Consider the following 17,657-nt stretch of genomic DNA (forward strand, 5'->3'; position numbering starts at 1 on the left):
ACCTGGAGTACATCTCATAGCACCGTGTAGGCTAAACCGCACAATTCCGCCACACGTGACATAGTCCCCGCAACGCTTGGCATAGTCCCAACGCGCTTGGTATGGACCAAGTAGTGTATGGCATTTTTGGAAGTCGATTCGGTCTTTACGTCACATTATTATTAAAGCAAAAGAAAACTGATTTAGAATTAACCAATTCCAATTAATTGACTTTATCTAATTAGTGATAATTGATATTTCATTTTTAATTGCTAGTGCTTTGTTGATGCTCTTTTTTGTTTTCTTCTTTTTTTTTCTTTTTATTATTAGGCTATGTTTATACTCCACTTGTACTACTTGTTCTCTTGTAGTTATGGGTAATAAATGATTGAATTCAATTGAATATTAATAAAATTATAACAATTAATTGTAGCAAGCCGAATTATCAGCAAACCTGAAGAGTCGTCAAAGACCCATTCTTTTTTGAATACTAAAAATGGGATTATGTGGGTTTCAAATTCGATCTATCAGGTTACTAAGTTGGCTAAATTTAGAGATTTTATCGAGCTTTTTCAAGAAACAAGTTCTTTGTAAAGGCACTATATAGGCAAGCCACTGCTATATTAGAAACTAAATATAGAATCAAATTAGAGTAACTTAAATCAGAAAAGAATTTGAGGAGTTTTTACCTCTCCTATTATCGATTTCACCTCTAATAATGATCTGTGCGGCCCTTATATTAGCCCCCCCCCGCTAGGTACTTGTACATACAGATTGTAAGCCTTGTGGGATTTACTTAAGGCGATTCTTGCCTCTCTTACGCCGAGAGCAAAATCTTGATCAGCCCCCCCCCCTTGGTCCTACAAAATTTTCAGGCTAAAATTTAACAAAATTTTATTTATTAACAAAATTGTTTTCACTTAATTAATATTATTCTTAATTTTTTTATCTATTATTTAAATTATTTAATTATTTTGATTATTATTATTTAACTATACTATTTATTATAATAATTTAATTATTCTTTGTTTTTTATTTTATTAATTAATTAACTATTTTCATTTATTAACCACACCTTCTACTTTATTTTGATAAAAGCAAAATTTCAAAATTACAAAATGATTATATACAGCAAGATTATTTATTTGAAATTTTGCGCCTCTAAAATTTCTGCACCCGGGGCAAGTGCCCCCTCCCTAAAACCACCTTTGGTTTTACTTAGTCACCATTGGACTTCTGCTGGGTTTTACTTCGCTCATTTCCACTAATCAAATGGTTTAAAAGTGGACCTATTGTGAACTTTAACCTAATACTCAACTGTCCCTTCGATATTTACTTAGTAATGAAGCAAAACAACTTATTTCCCTTCATGGTAGCAACTGTTTGAGAAGACCCTTGAATTCGAGATTTGCACTGCCAGACGTAAGCGGTACCATTGCAAAAGAGCGGATTCAATCCTCGAGAGCGACCACAAATCTGCCACGATATAACTGGGTTTTGCTATAAATGTTTAACAAATGTTTGCTATGTATGTTTTAAGGCCACATAGCCTTACGGGGGGGGGGGAGGGTGGATATTTGATGTGTTATTTTCTGTTTGATATTATCTCCCAGAGAAAATTCCTGAATTTAGTATAGTGCTTTCAGGGATAGAGCTGCCGGTACTGTTAGGGGTACAGCTAAATGTTCAACGAAAACGTCTTCTTTCCGACATTTTCAAATAGAAACAACATGATCAATGGCACATACAAATTGTATATATGTATTTGGAATTTGATCAACATTAATTTTTAAAAAATGATTGGATAAATAATACATAAGTTGTTGTAGCGCATTAAAAAACAACTGACCAATCAGGTTTGACGTATTTCCATACAATATATTAAAAATCGAAGCTTTCACTACATAACGAGTGAAAACATCCTAATGGTAATGTGCAAAATTTCCAATTTTTACTTCAGTTAACCAGATACAAATTACTGAAACAGCAATGCAATTGCGATTAAATACTTTGTTTAATATATTTTTTAAATATAATATTTCACAGTCTCAAGCTAAAATAATCCAGACCCTCTCATCAAGACCCTAACACCCTCCCAGTTTTTCTCCTAACACACTCTCTGTTTCTCTTCAATAGAGCCTATACTATCTAATGAAGAAAGGGGATTTAAAATCATTGATCATTACATTTTTTTTTTTTTTTTTTTTTTTTTTTTTTTTTTTTTTTTTTTTTTTTAGCTCCACCCAAGTAGATTTCCCTGGCGGTCATCCCCTATAAACTGTCTGAAGGGTCAAATACACATGAGTGGATGACTGGGCTCAGTCCCCCTAAATATATAGGGTTTTCCCGCAATTTCCTTCACTTCCATTATAAGTCATTGATCGGTAATCTTGCATTATATGGGCCATTACAAGGAGACCAGTCACGAGAAACCCGTTTTTGACGGGTTAACCGCTATAGAGTCGGCAATGATAGCGTGGTTTTCATTACGTATACGATATTTAAACTGTGATTTTTTAAGGTTTAGGGGGGGGGGTACCTAGGTTAGTTTAGGTTACGTATTTAATATATGCAATGCTTTACCCCCCCCCCCCGCTTAATGTGCAAATATATAGGCTAACCCAAATTTGTTTCTGAATTATTATGTATTCATCCTAGTTTATTTTATTCCATTAGCATTAACCAAACTTGACTTCTTAGAAAGGCCGATATAATGCAAGAGTACCCATTAATCATTAAGTCAAGAAACTGCTTTGTACCATTGCATAGTTATTTTCCTTCATTAGAGCCCTTACTATCTAATGAGTATGGAGATCTAAAATCAGAGATACATTTTTCGGCCACCCTTTACCCCCTCTGCATTACAAGAAAGTCAATTACAAAGGGGTGGGCAAAGCAGATTATATATTTTTAATAAATATTTATTTAAACACATATTTAAATATTTAGTTTATCGTAACATTTAGATAATTCCCACAGTTTCCTACATTCCTAAGATCATTCTTTGATTTTTATGCTTTTTCAAGCCACCGCCTAAAAATACAAAAATAAATACTGCTAACGTGCCTGCTAAATTGAATAGTTGGAATTGACTGGGGAGAAACTTTAACAAACACATGCACCTTTTAAATTAGGAAAAAACCGGAAAAGAGGTTTTTAATAAAAAAGATATCATCAGCTCAGTGGTTCCCAGGCGATTTTGGGCCATGCCCCACCTAGGCATTCTTAAATCCCGATACACCCCCCCTCTTGATATTTAAATTTTATTATTCAAAGTTTTACGTGTATTCACCTGGAGGAAGCTTAAAGGGCCATTGCTATACTATCATGTATCTTTTTTGCTCTTTAAATACATTTGAATGTGACGTTATTTACAAGAAAAATGTTTTTTGGGAGGTATGATATACCCCCAACCACTCAAGTTGTTCATCCATTGACGCACTGTAAGCTGGTTTTTTTCGCTAGTTTCTTTCAGCTTAGCGTGATAAAAGACAAAGAGAATTGACAGAAAAAATGGGAAATATATAATTTGGGTTATATATTAGCACATTAGGGGGGGGGGAGTATTTGGACAGTATGATTTTAGGAAGCATAATATCATAATAACAGAATAATTGTAGTTAATACATTTTGCATATAGACCCGTTGTACTTTACCCCCCCCCCCTCCCCTAATGTGCAAATATATAGCCTAAATTTGTTTCTAAAGAATTATATTTTTTTTTATCATACTTAGGTATATTTTATTAGGATTAACCTAACTTCACTTCTCGAGGGGTCGGGGGTATTTCATACAGGTACCGTCTTTTTTTCAGAATTAAGGCTCTAAAGTATAAGCAGCCAAAAGGTGGACGTTCTACCCATGTCTTACCAAAATATTGCCATACCCGTCCTGTGGAGCCCCCGCTGCACGTTAGGAATCACGGATATAGCTTAAGAAGATATAGCTTTTCTTAGGTGTTATTTGTCTTTGGAAATCAACGGATTGTTAATTTTTGAATTTTCATTGACGAAAAACATTGGTAAATTTAACTAATAAGCCTTCTCACTTATATTCACGGGTTAACGCGGATATTCGTCCAATTTCAATACATTTTTTTTCCATCGCGCCACGGACAATCCGGCTGCCCAAGCGATATTCGATTCCTCTCCGGCTTAAAAAATTTTATATGAAATTTTCTCTTTTTGAGTTTGGCATTCAGGTACGATAGCAAGAACAAACGTTATTTTTTCTGGGGGGTGAGGGCAAAAAATAGAAAACGCACCAAAAATCTCTCCGAAAATTAACGGTAACAAAAATTTAGATTCGTGCTTCATGTTGAAGTTTTTGCATTGACGAACGTCAATTTTCTGGACCCAATTTTCTGTCATTGAAATCAGGGGAAATCCGGGGTAATTAAATGGAAGCAACGCCCGTAGAATAGTTGTTTAAAAATGAATCGATCTCAGATTATCTAATTCTACTACTACTTTCAACTCACTGCAGCACCAAGCCACCTGATGGTAAAAGATTTAAGCCGAAATAAATCAAATAACACTTTCACGCTGGAGAAAACCTATGAAGGTTTGCGATCGCGCGAAAGTCCACGTAACTACTTACCTATTAACTCAACTATTTACATAAACCTCAACTATTTAATTAAAACTATTATAAATAAACCAAAAATAGATAAACTATAATCTACATATATATATATATATATATATATATATATATATATATATATATATATATATATATATATATATATATATATATATATATATATATATATATATATATATATATATATATATATATATATATATATATATATATATATATATATATATATATATATATATATATATATATATATATATATATATATATAAATAATAATAAAAAAATAAATAAACAACTGAATTAAAAATAATAATAGATAAATAAAATATGAACGAAAAATAATAATAACAAATTCAGTCTCCATCACTCATTATACTTAACTTCCTCTCCCCTCCCCACTCTGCCCTTCCAACCTTACCTTACCCCCTACCCACCCTTACCTCCCCAGCCCACCCTTACTTCTCCAGCTCCTCTTCCTCCCCTACCCAGCCTACCAGCCATAATAAAAATTAACAAATCCCCCCCCCCAAAGTGGGGCATTAATGTTCAATCGCACCTCCACCCTCTTGATCTAAATTACATTGCCAATTTTGTCTTTGAGAACATTTTAGTAAACGTTTTTGACCTTTATCTCAAAAGGGTGAAAATGTCAGATACGAAATTTAGGTATAACAGCGACAATATCACACTGACGTAAAACCACGCTTTTCCTCTTCACATAGTCCTGAAGGGGGAGGGGGCAATTGCCCGCAGATTGTGAAAAATATCCTTTTTTGATATATTCATTGAAGAATTGAAAAAATACCACCCTCCTAGACTTTGAAAAAAAATTATATATTTTTTTAAGCTTCATTTTCTTTTAAACGAAAAAATTCCTTGCCCCTTCCTAAATTTTTGAAAACTGGCATCCCTTATGCAGACGTATGTTCATAAATGTTAGAGCGCTAACTAGAAGACAGGTTTATTTCGTCAATTTTTTTTTTTGCGGTGGGAATAATTTAGGCCTAAACTTGAATTACATTTTTTAGGCCTAAACTTGAATTGCGTTAATCAGCACATTTCGCCACAAGCGCAACAACTAAAATTTACGAATTAAAAAAAACAAAAAACGAATGGATAGACATAATGGTTGGTTTGAGAGTGGAAGCGTTTGTTTTTTCTCGATTCAAGAGTCATTGAACCCAATAAAAAAACATTGGGAAAATATTCACGAAACTTTAAAGCGTAAAATTTTGACAAAAAAGTGCCTACAGCTCAGGTAATTTCCTTTTCACAGACGGTGTCTTCACGCAATGGTCTTCTGTCTTTTAATTTTTTTTATTTATAAGAAATATCTTTCTTTATAATTTGTAAGTACTATAACTCTAGACAAAACAAATTTACATGAAACACTTTTTTCGTTGAGTTTAAAAACATAATTGGTTGAAAGCAAGCTAACAAGCTCGGCTAGATCATTTAGTAGAGGTTCCAACTCGCGATCGTAATTTCGAGGTCGACGTTGAACTTTTTTTTTCCTTAGGTAAAATGTAATATATTGAGAGTAGGCTATATTTCTTTTTGAGTAAAAATTGCATAAATGGAATAAAATCCAATATTAAACAATGGGATTAAGATTAAATAACGAAGGTTGTCTCACTAGCGCCAATTCATTAAAAGGGGGGAGTGGGCAAAACGTATATTCAAATCTTTGTGGGAGGGGGGGGGTAATTTTTTCCAATTTTTTAGTCGAAATAAAAAAAAGGCGTTTCTAAAATATAGGGGCAAAATTAGAAGGTAATCATTCCATCTCCCCCCCCCCCCCAATTGACCCCACCCTTTCGTTTAGTAATTGAATATTTCCAAATTTATAGTTTCGTTAGGTCTACCCTGTTTTGCATCACAGCTGGGGCGTTATTGGGAGGGGGCAAGAAGGTTTCAAATTTGTGTTGGGGGAGGGGGGGGCAAAAAGTTTCTCCTATCTTCACAAAAAATGTACCCAATATTTTTTATCCTTTTGATCAACAGACTTTGATACTAGTTGATAATAAGTTTTAAAATATGTTTGTTACAACCAGAGTTGTGGAGCCGCTAAATTCATGATATCGACTCAGATCCTTAAAATTAGAGATCTAATTGGAATGTCACTTAGCTACACGTGAATCAGATGCATTTACGCCCGAGACAAACAACAGTCACACTTGCAGATAAAACGAACTATGCATGACTATAGATGGGTCTTAAAATATTAGATGGGTCTTTAAAGTGTATATTCAAGATAGACATACATGGGCGCCTATATACTGAATTTCAGGGGGGGCAAACCTGGCCCAATTGGCACTTTTTATGCTATATAATAGAAATCTCAGAACAAAAATATAAAACTAAGGCAGCACCATTCAGCCAGGGGGCACCCCCTGCCCCCCCCCCGTATGGGCGCCCATGTAGACGTATAATATAAAACCAAGGTTAGTGAAGAAGGGACATTCGGTCGGTGTGAGGCACTTCAAATAAATTATCATAGCATAGGCCTACAGCAGGAAGAAAATCGGGTTACAGCTACAAACAAGAAATTTCTAACTTCTGTTTTTGGGAATTTAAAGGGTTCAAGCTTCTTGGCACCTGAAATAGACTTTGCAAGACCTAGAACTATATTTAGCGTTAGAGGAGGATGGGAGAAACATTGCTGATTGGGGAATCGAATGGTACTTAGTTCTCTTTTAAAATTAAGTCCTTTATTTAAAAAAAGTTCAGACAACAATGTTCGAGGGGTACCCATTTTAAAAAATCACGTACACCACGTGGCGTGTTGTAATCCTGGTAGATACTGCGCCAAGCGTAGCGGGACTCGTGGCGTCCTAAGATGTACATCAGTTGGCGGAAAGTGGGCGTCCCTTCAGTAATGTTACCAAGAATTTTCGCACTTAATTCGTTTTGGTTTTGGATTAAATTGACAATGTAGCAAGAACCTTTTTTCTTGAAGCAATTTCAAAAGCATCCGTCTCCCGAGAGGCAATTTTGATGAAACAATCAAGTGTATCATTACAACCTAACCGGAGGCATACGGCTAAACACAGGCGCCGAAGCTTCCACAGAAATAGCCTCAAAGCAGCAAATCATTAAATCTGGCTTCTTGATAGGAACGAAAGAAAAACCTTCTGGGCAGAAAATGGTTTTCCTATGAATGCGTACTATTAGGCTACAGGTGAAAACCGTAGGCCTGACCTACCCCGAGGGGATACATCATAACGACTTTTCATAAACATTGCAGTAGCATGCATTCAAAGAGCGCTCTGATAGAAAAAATCGTAAAATTCGGAATAAAAAATATCAAGACAACCCTGCAATCAATTCTCTTAATTGTACGACCAAATGTCGTGAGAAGTTCAGCATATAATTGATGGACCAAATCAAACTAGACAAATAAGGAAATTGTTTGCTGGGTAGCCTAACTTCAAGTCATCATCTAGTTTTTTGTGTAGGGGGGGGGGGTGCAAAAATCACCATAATAATGTAGAAACCATAGGCCTGACCTAACCCGGAGGGGTACATCACAACGACTTTTCATAAACATTGCAGTAGCATGCATTCAAAGAGCGCTCTGATAGAAAAAATCGTAAAATTCGGAATAAAAAATATCAAGACAACCCTGCAATCAATTCTCTTAATTGTACGACCAAATGTCGTGAGAAGTTCAGCATATAATTGATGGACCAAATCAAACTAGACAAATAAGGAAATTGTTTGCTGGGTAGCCTAACTTCAAGTCATCATCTAGTTTTTTGTGTAGGGGGGGGGGGTGCAAAAATCACCATAATAATGTAGAAACCATAGGCCTGACCTAAACCGGAGGGGTACATCACAACGACTTTTCATAAACATTGCAGTAGCATGCATTCAAAGAGCGCTCTGATAGAAAAAATCGTAAAATTCGGAATAAAAAATATCAAGACAACCCTGCAATCAATTCTCTTAATTGTACGACCAAATGTCGTGAGAAGTTCAGCATATAATTGATGGACCAAATCAAACTAGACAAATAAGGAAATTGTTGGCTGGGTAGCCTAACTTCAAGTCATCATCTAGTTTTTTGTGTAGGGGGGGGGGTGCAAAAATCACCATAATAATGTAGAAACCAAAGGCCTGACCTAACCCGGAGGGGTACATCACAATGACTTTTCATAAACATTGCAGTAGCATGCATTCAAAGAGCGCTCTGATAGAAAAAATCGTAAAATTCGGAATAAAAAATATCAAGACAACCCTGCAATCAATTCTCTTAATTGTACGACCAAATGTCGTGAGAAGTTCAGCATATAATTGATGGACCAAATCAAACTAGACAAATAAGGAAATTGTTTGCTGGGTAGCCTAACTTCAAGTCATCATCTAGTTTTTTGTGTAGGGGGGGGGGTGTGTGTGCAAAAATCACCATAATAATGTAGAAACCATAGGCCTGACCTAACCCGGAGGGGTACATCACAACGACTTTTCATAAACATTGCAATAAAAAAAAAAAAATAAAAAAAAAATTAATATAACCCTGTAATCAATTCTCTTAATTGTACGACCAAACGTCGTGAGAAGCTCAGCGCATAATTGATGGATGGACCAGTTTTGTTATTATAATGAATAAAACAAGACAAATAAGGAAATTGTTTTTTTCCGGGTAACTTCCAGTTATCATCTTGTTTTTTCTTCTTCTTTTTTTGGGGGGGGGGGGGCGGGGGCGGGGCAGCCAATAATTGTCATGATAGGGGAAAAACCCTGGGCCTGATCTACACCGAGGAGATGAATCAGAAAGACTTGTAAACATTGCAATAACTTTCACACAAAGACGAGCGGGAAAAGAAAATCGTGGACTGAAAATGAGATACGAAAATTCGGAGGAATAAAAAAAAATCATAAAAAAACCTGTGGTTAATTCTCTTAATTGTATAACTAGAAGGTTTTTCCGCCCACTACTAGTTAGAAATCAGTTCTCGTTAGAAGGCGGAAACAGAAGTTAACAAAAATTGTTTGCAAACATTTCGCGGAAACATAAAAAATGGGCGGGAAATTAAAAAAAAAATACCAGCCTGAAAAAAAACTTGAAAATTGTCCTGTGGTGGCGCAACAGGTTTCTAGTGTTGGTGGCCCAGGGGTAAATTAATTACAGCGCCCCCCTCCCTCCCGGTTCAAATATAAGCAAAAAAAGCCGAATCAAAGTGGAAAATTTGGTCGAAGTGGCCAATCTCCCAATGCTTTCCCACCCAACTGAGGTGCCCTGGGCAGCTGACCCGGTTCCCTCCTCCTTTGAACATCTCTATGTGTATATATTTGATGAACAGCGCGACTACTAAGGTCCGAACGGCGGCCTTGAATGCTACAGATGAGTTCGAACGGTACTTGTGTATTATCTCAAACACTTTGTTTGATCTGAGTAGAACCGGTTTTTCTCCTGCATCCGGTTATAATTCTTCTGCATCCTTACTCTTTCTTGAAATAAACTACAATGCAGGTGTATTTTAACTAAATATTTAGAGGTGGTTAGGTTCGGTATATGATATAATGCGTTCTGAGTGGCCTGCTTTCTATAATTCGTTATTGTAGTTTCCAGAATTTTTTTTACTAAAGTATTATATTTTCATCATATTCTTGTATGATTATGATTAACCCAACTTCACTTCTTGAGTGTGTTTGGGATAATACACAACACACTACAGGCCCGACGTTGAGACCTTAGTAGTCGCGCTGTTCATCAAATATATATACATACACACAGAGCTGTTCAAAAAAGGAGGCACGTTGGGGGATTGGCCCCTTAGATCCCACTTTGTTTCGGATTTTGCTTATATTTAAATCGGGAGGGAGAGAGGGCGCTGTAATTAATTTTTCCCCGCGCACCAGCAACACTAGGAACGGCTCTGCATACAATTTTGAAGTTGAAATTCAACTTCATACAACTTCAAACTTCAAAATTTCAAGAATTTTTTTGTGGGGCCGAGAGGATATCAAGAAGGAAAAAAAAATACAAAAAAATATGCACAATCAAGAAATATTAGCAGTCTCGAACTCTCTATCAATGTTACAAGGATAGAAACAAGTCATCCTGCTTTCCTGCGTTACCTAGCTTTTGAATATTGCGCTTCAAATTTTCCAACTATTTTCTTCAAAATGGTTCGATTTGTTAAAAAAAATTTCAAACAATGTTAAAGACACAGTTTCTATTTGGACGGCAAAAACATAATAGTCGGAAAGAATTTTAGCTAACAGTTTTTGCCTGAATGCCTGAAATGTCACGAGAACCGCATGATTGCTGGAAAAGTTCTATTATTATAATGGATCAAACTAGACAAAAAGAGAGTTCTTTCTGTTGGATAACATCCGGTCATCATATATATATATATATATATATATATATATATATATATATATATATATATATATATATATATATATATATATATATATATATATATATATATATATATAAATCGTAAACTGATCATGAGACACACAAATTCAGAATAAACAAATAAATACAAATCAAGACAACCCTGTAATTAATTCTCTTAATTATACGACCAAATGTCGTGGGAAGCTCAGTGCTTAATTGATGTACATGTTTTGTTATTATAATGAATCAAACTAGACAAATAAGGAGGTTTTTTTGCTGGATAGCTTGTAGTAATCATTTCGGTTTTACTTTTTTAGGGGGGGGGGGCAATTGTCATAAACAGGTAAAAAACGGCAAGCTCAAACTATTTCGACGGAATACATCGAAACGACTTTTCCTAAACCGTGTAATAGTACCGTATGTACCCAAAGAGCAAACGGGTAGAAAATATCAAACTGATGAGATATGAATATTCTGAGGAATAAAAAAGAAATAATAAAACAAAAATATTAAGAAAACCCTGTAATCAATTCTCTCTGATCCGTTTGATTCGTCATTCAACGGTCTTTCAAACGTAATAATTGCTACCGTCGTAAATTCAATTTAGAATTCTTAAAAGGACAATTAATGTAATAGATGATTAAATATATATATATATATATATATATATATATATATATATATATATATATATATATATATATATATATATATATATATATATATATATATATATATATATATATATATATATATATATAGGAGGGTATGGCTCCAATGCTCACTTGAATGCAATTCACAATGATCTACCCTTCTCCCTAAAAAGTACGCATAAATATAGATACACATATATATATAAATATAAACATAAATTAAACATATACTATTATAATTTTCCCAAATATTCAAAGAAGCCTGGCTAAAATACCCCAATTCACCAACAAATTTTTAAACCTGAATGGAAAAACATAATGTAATCTGTAATTTTTTATCCCCACTCACCAGACCTTATGATTTTTTTTCCATTCTGTTTTATAAACCTTTTTATAATTTATTTACTTTCGCTATTTGATGTATTTGCTGTTCCCTCATCCCTTCTGTGAAATTCCTGAAACGGGGATACAGGGAATTCTTTTTCCTAGGATCAATCGACACACTCTCTCTAGTACAAATATGACAGACACTAAGCCGCATTTGTTTGAATTTTTGACAAATTTTTTATTTCGACTAGATCGAAAAGGTCATAAAACGAATAAATACATGGACCCTCCTTGGCCCCCCTTCTAATTTTCAGACCTGTGTGTACTATGTTCATGCAGGTTGAACTTGACTATGACGTCATAGTATGGCAGTTGGTTAAGCTAACTTATGAGTACCCTATTTAGCAGACACATACACAAGATTTTTTAAAGGGAGATATGTCAGGAGACGGCCGGGAAAGCCCCCCCCCCCACATCACAAATGCCTCCTGTATAGTATATATACTTTTTGACAAAAAAAAAATGCTTACCACAACTTTTAACCAGTGCTCTCTTCTGCTCGTCCTTCCTCCCATCAAGTCCAGGACTACAACTCGTAGGTCGATAAGGAGGCGGACTTTTAGACCTACAAGTAATCACTGTAGGCCTTTTATAAGGAGGGAGGTTTTCCCCGGACATTTGGATGTGGGGTGGAAAATTAGGATACTGAGGTAGCCGTGATGTCGTAGACATATCCAACGGAGCATCTTCTAGACCACGTGTTGCGATGTCGGTAGAAGATGTTGTTTCCCTGCAAATATCAATAGATACAATATCAACCGCTAAATGTGATTTCCTACAAACGACTGGGATATAAATCCCAGGGATATAAAACAACTGATTTACTATAAATAACTGGGAGGATAATATCAAAATCTAAATGTGATTTCCAACAGTTTATTGGGATATAAATCCCAGGGATATAAGTAAAGAACGATGTAAAGAACGATGTTGGCCCAATGTATTATTTGTTTTTTTCTTTAAGACCATGCACTTCGTATCGAAGGAGTTGTCGTACAAACTTCAAAAAGGGCTCATTCGATTGGAAAATGGAAGGGCTTGAGCCCTTCTATATAAATTCTATATAAAGACTAATTGTACCAAACACTGCATGCAGACGCGTTATACTTTATCCCCCCTCCCTAGTGCGCAAATCTATAGCCCAAATTTATTTCTAAAGTAACGAAAAAAACGGTGTGTTCTCGAATTTTACACAGCGTAAACTTGAGTGAGTGGCGCATAATACACCAGTACCAAATTCCTTCTCCCTACGGAAAATAAAAAGATAAAACTCAAGTAAAATTCTAAAATTTGGAAAGCCTTATTTTCCACGGGGGGGGGGTATTTTCCGTGGGGGATATTTACCACAGGGGTATTTTCCACGGGAGGTAATCGCCAGTGGGGGTAAACGCTGGCCACCAAATAACTGGAAGATAAATATTATACTTAAACCTGATTTTCTACAAACAACTGGGATATACATCCCCGGGATATAAAACAACTGGGGGATAAATATTAATAGTTAAACCTGATTTACTACAAACAACAAGGATCGTAATCTCTATTTTAAATAATTTTCATTTATACTTTCATCACATTTTTGTATAATTCATTAGGATTAACCTAACTTGACTTCTCGAGTGTGTACTGACTAACACGGAAGTACCCCATTTGTTTTGGTTTCTATTTTTGGCGGAGATCAAGTACTATAAGTTCTTTTTACTTGGATTTCTGTATTAAGCATTTTTTTCTTCTATATCTTATTTCAATTTATATAAGGAAATGGTATACATGAGTTTAAATATATAATCATGGGCTTATAGAGGGTTGTGAAAAGAAAAATATGACTTGAAAGTTTTTTTTAATTAGCTCCAAAAAGACGTTTTCATAAGAAATTTTTATTATTATTAATAATGCAGTTTTGTTAACATTGCTTAACATGGGATAACCACAAACCACTGGGATATAAATCCCAGGGATATGAGTAAAGAACGATGTTCGCACAATGTATTATTTGTTTTTTCTTTAAGACCAGGGCACTTCGCATCGAAGGAGATGTCGTACAAACTTCAAAAGGGGCTCATTCGATTGGAAATTGAAAGGGCTTGTGCCCTTTTTAATAGTAGAAAGCAATTGGAGAAAGACTAAACCCCTCTCACACCCAGTATTTTCCCAAACACGTCCAATCAAAATTGTGAGATAGCCATTTTGTTCGACGTAGTTGAAAGGTCCGGAAATTATGTCTTTGAGGATGACACTTCTCCCAGAGCCCTCAGGGCAAGGGTTGTAAGTAATGCCCTGGGGGCATATAAGGATTACAAGCGTTATCGTAGAAAGTACGAGCGTTGTCGTAGAGACTTCAATAAGGGCTCATTCGGTCGGAGATTGAAAGGACTAGTGCCCTTTTTAATAGTCGAAACTGATTTGAGGGCAACAAACCCCCCTTTCACGCCCACCATTTCCCCAAACACATCCAATCAAAATTTTGAGATAGCCATTTTGTTTAACGTAGTTGAAAGGTCCAGAAATTATGTCTTTGAGGATTACACTTCCCCTACAGCCCTCAGGGCAAGGGTTGAAAGTTATACCCTGGAGGCATATAAGGATTTTATAGAAAGCGTTGTCGTAGAAACTTCACAAAGGGCTTATTCGATTGGACATTGAAAGGGCTAGTGCTCTTTTAAATAGTCGACAGTGATTGGAGGGCAACTAACCCCCCTCTCACGCCCACGATTTCCCCGAACACATCTAATCAAAATTTTTAGATAGCCGTTCTGTTCAACGTAGATGAAAGGTCCGGAAATTATGTCTTTGAGGATGACAAACCCTCTAAAGCCCCCAGAAAAAGGTTGTAAGTTATGCCTTGGGGGCATATAAGGTTTTGTATAGAAATTGTTGTGATAGAAACTTAAAAAGGGCTCATTCAATTGGAAATTGAGGACTAGTGCCTTTTTTTAGTCGAAAGTGATCAAGGACAAATGACCCCCCACACCCACAATTTCCCCAAACACTTCCAGTCTAAATTTTGAGATAGCCATTTTGTTCAAAGTAGTTGACAGTTCTGGAAACTAGGTCTTTGAGGATGACAACCCCCCCCCCCCCCTTCACAACACTCAGGGCAAGGGTTGTGAGTTATGCCCTGGGGGCATATAAGGCTTTTTATAGAAAGCGTTATCGCAGAAGCTTCAAAAAGGGTTCATTCGATTGGAAATTGAAAGAACTAGTGTCCTTTTTAATAGTCAAAAGTGACTGGAGGGCAACTAACCCCCCTCAGAAGCCCACCATTTACCCAAACACATCCAATGAAAATTTTGAGATAATCATTTTGTTCAACGTAGTTGAAAGTTCCGCAAATTGAGTCTTTGAGGATGACAACCCCGTACCCCCTCAGGGCAAGGGTTGTAAGTTATGTCCAGGGGGTATTTAAGGTTTTTACGGAAGGGATGGTTGTTTAACTTTAGTAGAGGCTCATTTGGTTAAAAATTGGAAGTTCTAGTTCCTTTTTAAGCGTCAAAAGTGATGGACGGCATTTAGCCCACCCCCTCTTCTAAAACCCCTCCTTTCACCAAACGCATCTGATGGAAATTATAAGATAGCGATTTTTTTTAAAAATAGTCAAAATAACATATAGTAATGTCTAAAGGAATGACACAAACCCCCAGCACCCTGGGGACAGGGTTGTAAGTTATTTTATGAGGGAATATAAGGTTATTATTGAATGGGCGGTAGTATAAACATCAGACGCGGCTTATTTGATTTGAAATCGGAACTTATAGTGCCCTTTGTAAGAGTCCAAGTGATTTGAGAGCAAACGCCCCCCCCCCGCCACGCTCAGCATTTGCCTTAACACATACAATCAAAATTTGGAGATAACCATTTTATTCATCGTAGTTGAAGGTTTCAGAAAGTATGTCTGTGAGGAAGACAATCCCCTACCCCTACAGCTCCTAGGGAATGGGTTGTAAATTATGCCCTTGGGGCATATAAGGTTATTATAAAAAGGGTCGTCGTATATGCTTCGGAGGGGACTCATTGTATTGGTAATCATAAGTTCTAGTGCCCCTTTTAAAAGTCCCTTTAAAGTGATCGGAGCGCAGCTACCCTCCCCACACCCACAAACACGTCATGTTTTCCTGAGATGTATCCAATAGATATTTTGAGACAGTCTTTTTATTCAAAATAGTTCAAAGATTATATAACAGTGCTGTTGGAGTTGATACAAACCACCAGAGCCTTGGGATGAGGGTCTTAATTTATGCCCCTGCGGTATTTTTGGTTTTTATGAAAAGGATGGTTGCATAAACTTTAGCGGTGGCTCATTTGGTTGAAATTGCAAGTTCTAATTCCCTTTTAAGAGTCATTAGTGATGGAGGTCAAGTATCACCCCACCCAATTACTCTTTTCACCAAATGCGTCTGATTGAAATTGTGCGATCGCAATTTTCTTTCAAACAGTCCAAATAACATATAAAAATGCTTCCAGGGGTGGCACAACCTTCCAGAGCCCTAGGCAAGGGCTTATTAAGCCCTTGAGGCAAGTTATGTTATGCCCTCTTAAGTTATGTTATGCCCTGGGGGCATATGAGGTTTTGTGGAATGGATGGTCGTATTAAATTCAGATGGGTCTCATTTGATTCTAAATTTGAAGTTATAGTGCCCTTTTGAAGAGTCAAAGTGATTGAGAGAAACCCCTCCCCCCACGCCCATTATTTCCCATAGAAAATATCCAAACGAAGTTTTGAGACATAAATTTTTTCAGCATTGTTGAAAGGTTCAGTAATTATCCACAGCAATAGGTGCAGTAGCAGTAGTAGCATTAGTACCAGTATGCAAATAGCACCTTTTTTTCAACATCCCCTTCAACACACGATGGAATTTTTAACTTAATACCATCAACCGGTCCTGAAGCATTTCGGATACGTCCTCTTGACAACCTACATGGGCATAGTGTGTTTCAATTTATTTCAATACCGTTACAATATTACCCAAAATAATCGCCTTAATACCCTTAGGTTTATTACTTATAGTAGTAGCACCAGTATATATAGTAGTAGCAGTAGGAGTACAGTTAATATTAATAGTCTTAGCTTTAGTTGCAGTAGTAGTAGTAGTAGCAGTAATAGTAATAGTAGCCTAGTAGTAGTTGTAAGAGTAGAAGCATTATTATTATGATGCAAATATTGTCTTTTGGTTAGTTCAACATCCCCCATAACAAGCCTTGTAAGTTTTAAATTCACACCCAAAACTGCTCCTAAGATATTGCCAATATGCTCTTTTCACAATCTGCATACTGATGGCAGGTTGTTATCCGTACAACAGAAATATTCTCTGAAAATTTCACCTTCATAATTTCATAGGTTGTGGATTTTGAACTATCCAGAAGAAATTGTCTGTATTCATTGAATGCTGCTTCTACGGTTAATGCAACTAACAACACTAATAGCATTAAGTTGAAACTTTTAGGGAACGTTTAGGAGAAGTTTCAATTAAACGAAAAACCTATATGCATGCAGGTATTAAAAGGGCTTATAAGAACTATAGGCCATATAAGGACATAGTCAGCGATGCTCTATCATGGCTAGTAATATCATTGATATTTTAAAGGAGCTAATTTGATTGAAACTTAAAAGTTCTAGTGCCCTTTTAAGAGTCAAAAATGATTGGAGGAAAATCAGCCCTGCTTTTTAGCTTAAAATTTTC

General features: G+C 36.0%; 1 protein-coding gene across 2 annotated transcripts in view; it reads right to left on the minus strand.

Annotated features, from left to right (window-relative positions):
* Window positions 1-17,657, minus strand: part of Tgi (Tondu-domain-containing Growth Inhibitor) — a 149,986-nt gene that overhangs the window by 24,638 nt on the left and 107,691 nt on the right. For both annotated transcript variants that reach the window (XM_089107279.1, XM_089107278.1), the window contains exon 3: window positions 12,450-12,709. In XM_089107279.1, coding sequence (XP_088963405.1) covers window positions 12,450-12,709 — 260 coding nt within the window. The remainder of the gene's footprint in view (window positions 1-12,449; window positions 12,710-17,657) is intronic.

This window comes from Artemia sp. Qi Xiang Cuo, chromosome 21, assembly GCF_049724085.1.
Source record: "Artemia sp. Qi Xiang Cuo chromosome 21, ASM4972408v1, whole genome shotgun sequence".
NCBI lineage: Eukaryota > Metazoa > Arthropoda > Branchiopoda > Anostraca > Artemiidae > Artemia > Artemia sp. Qi Xiang Cuo.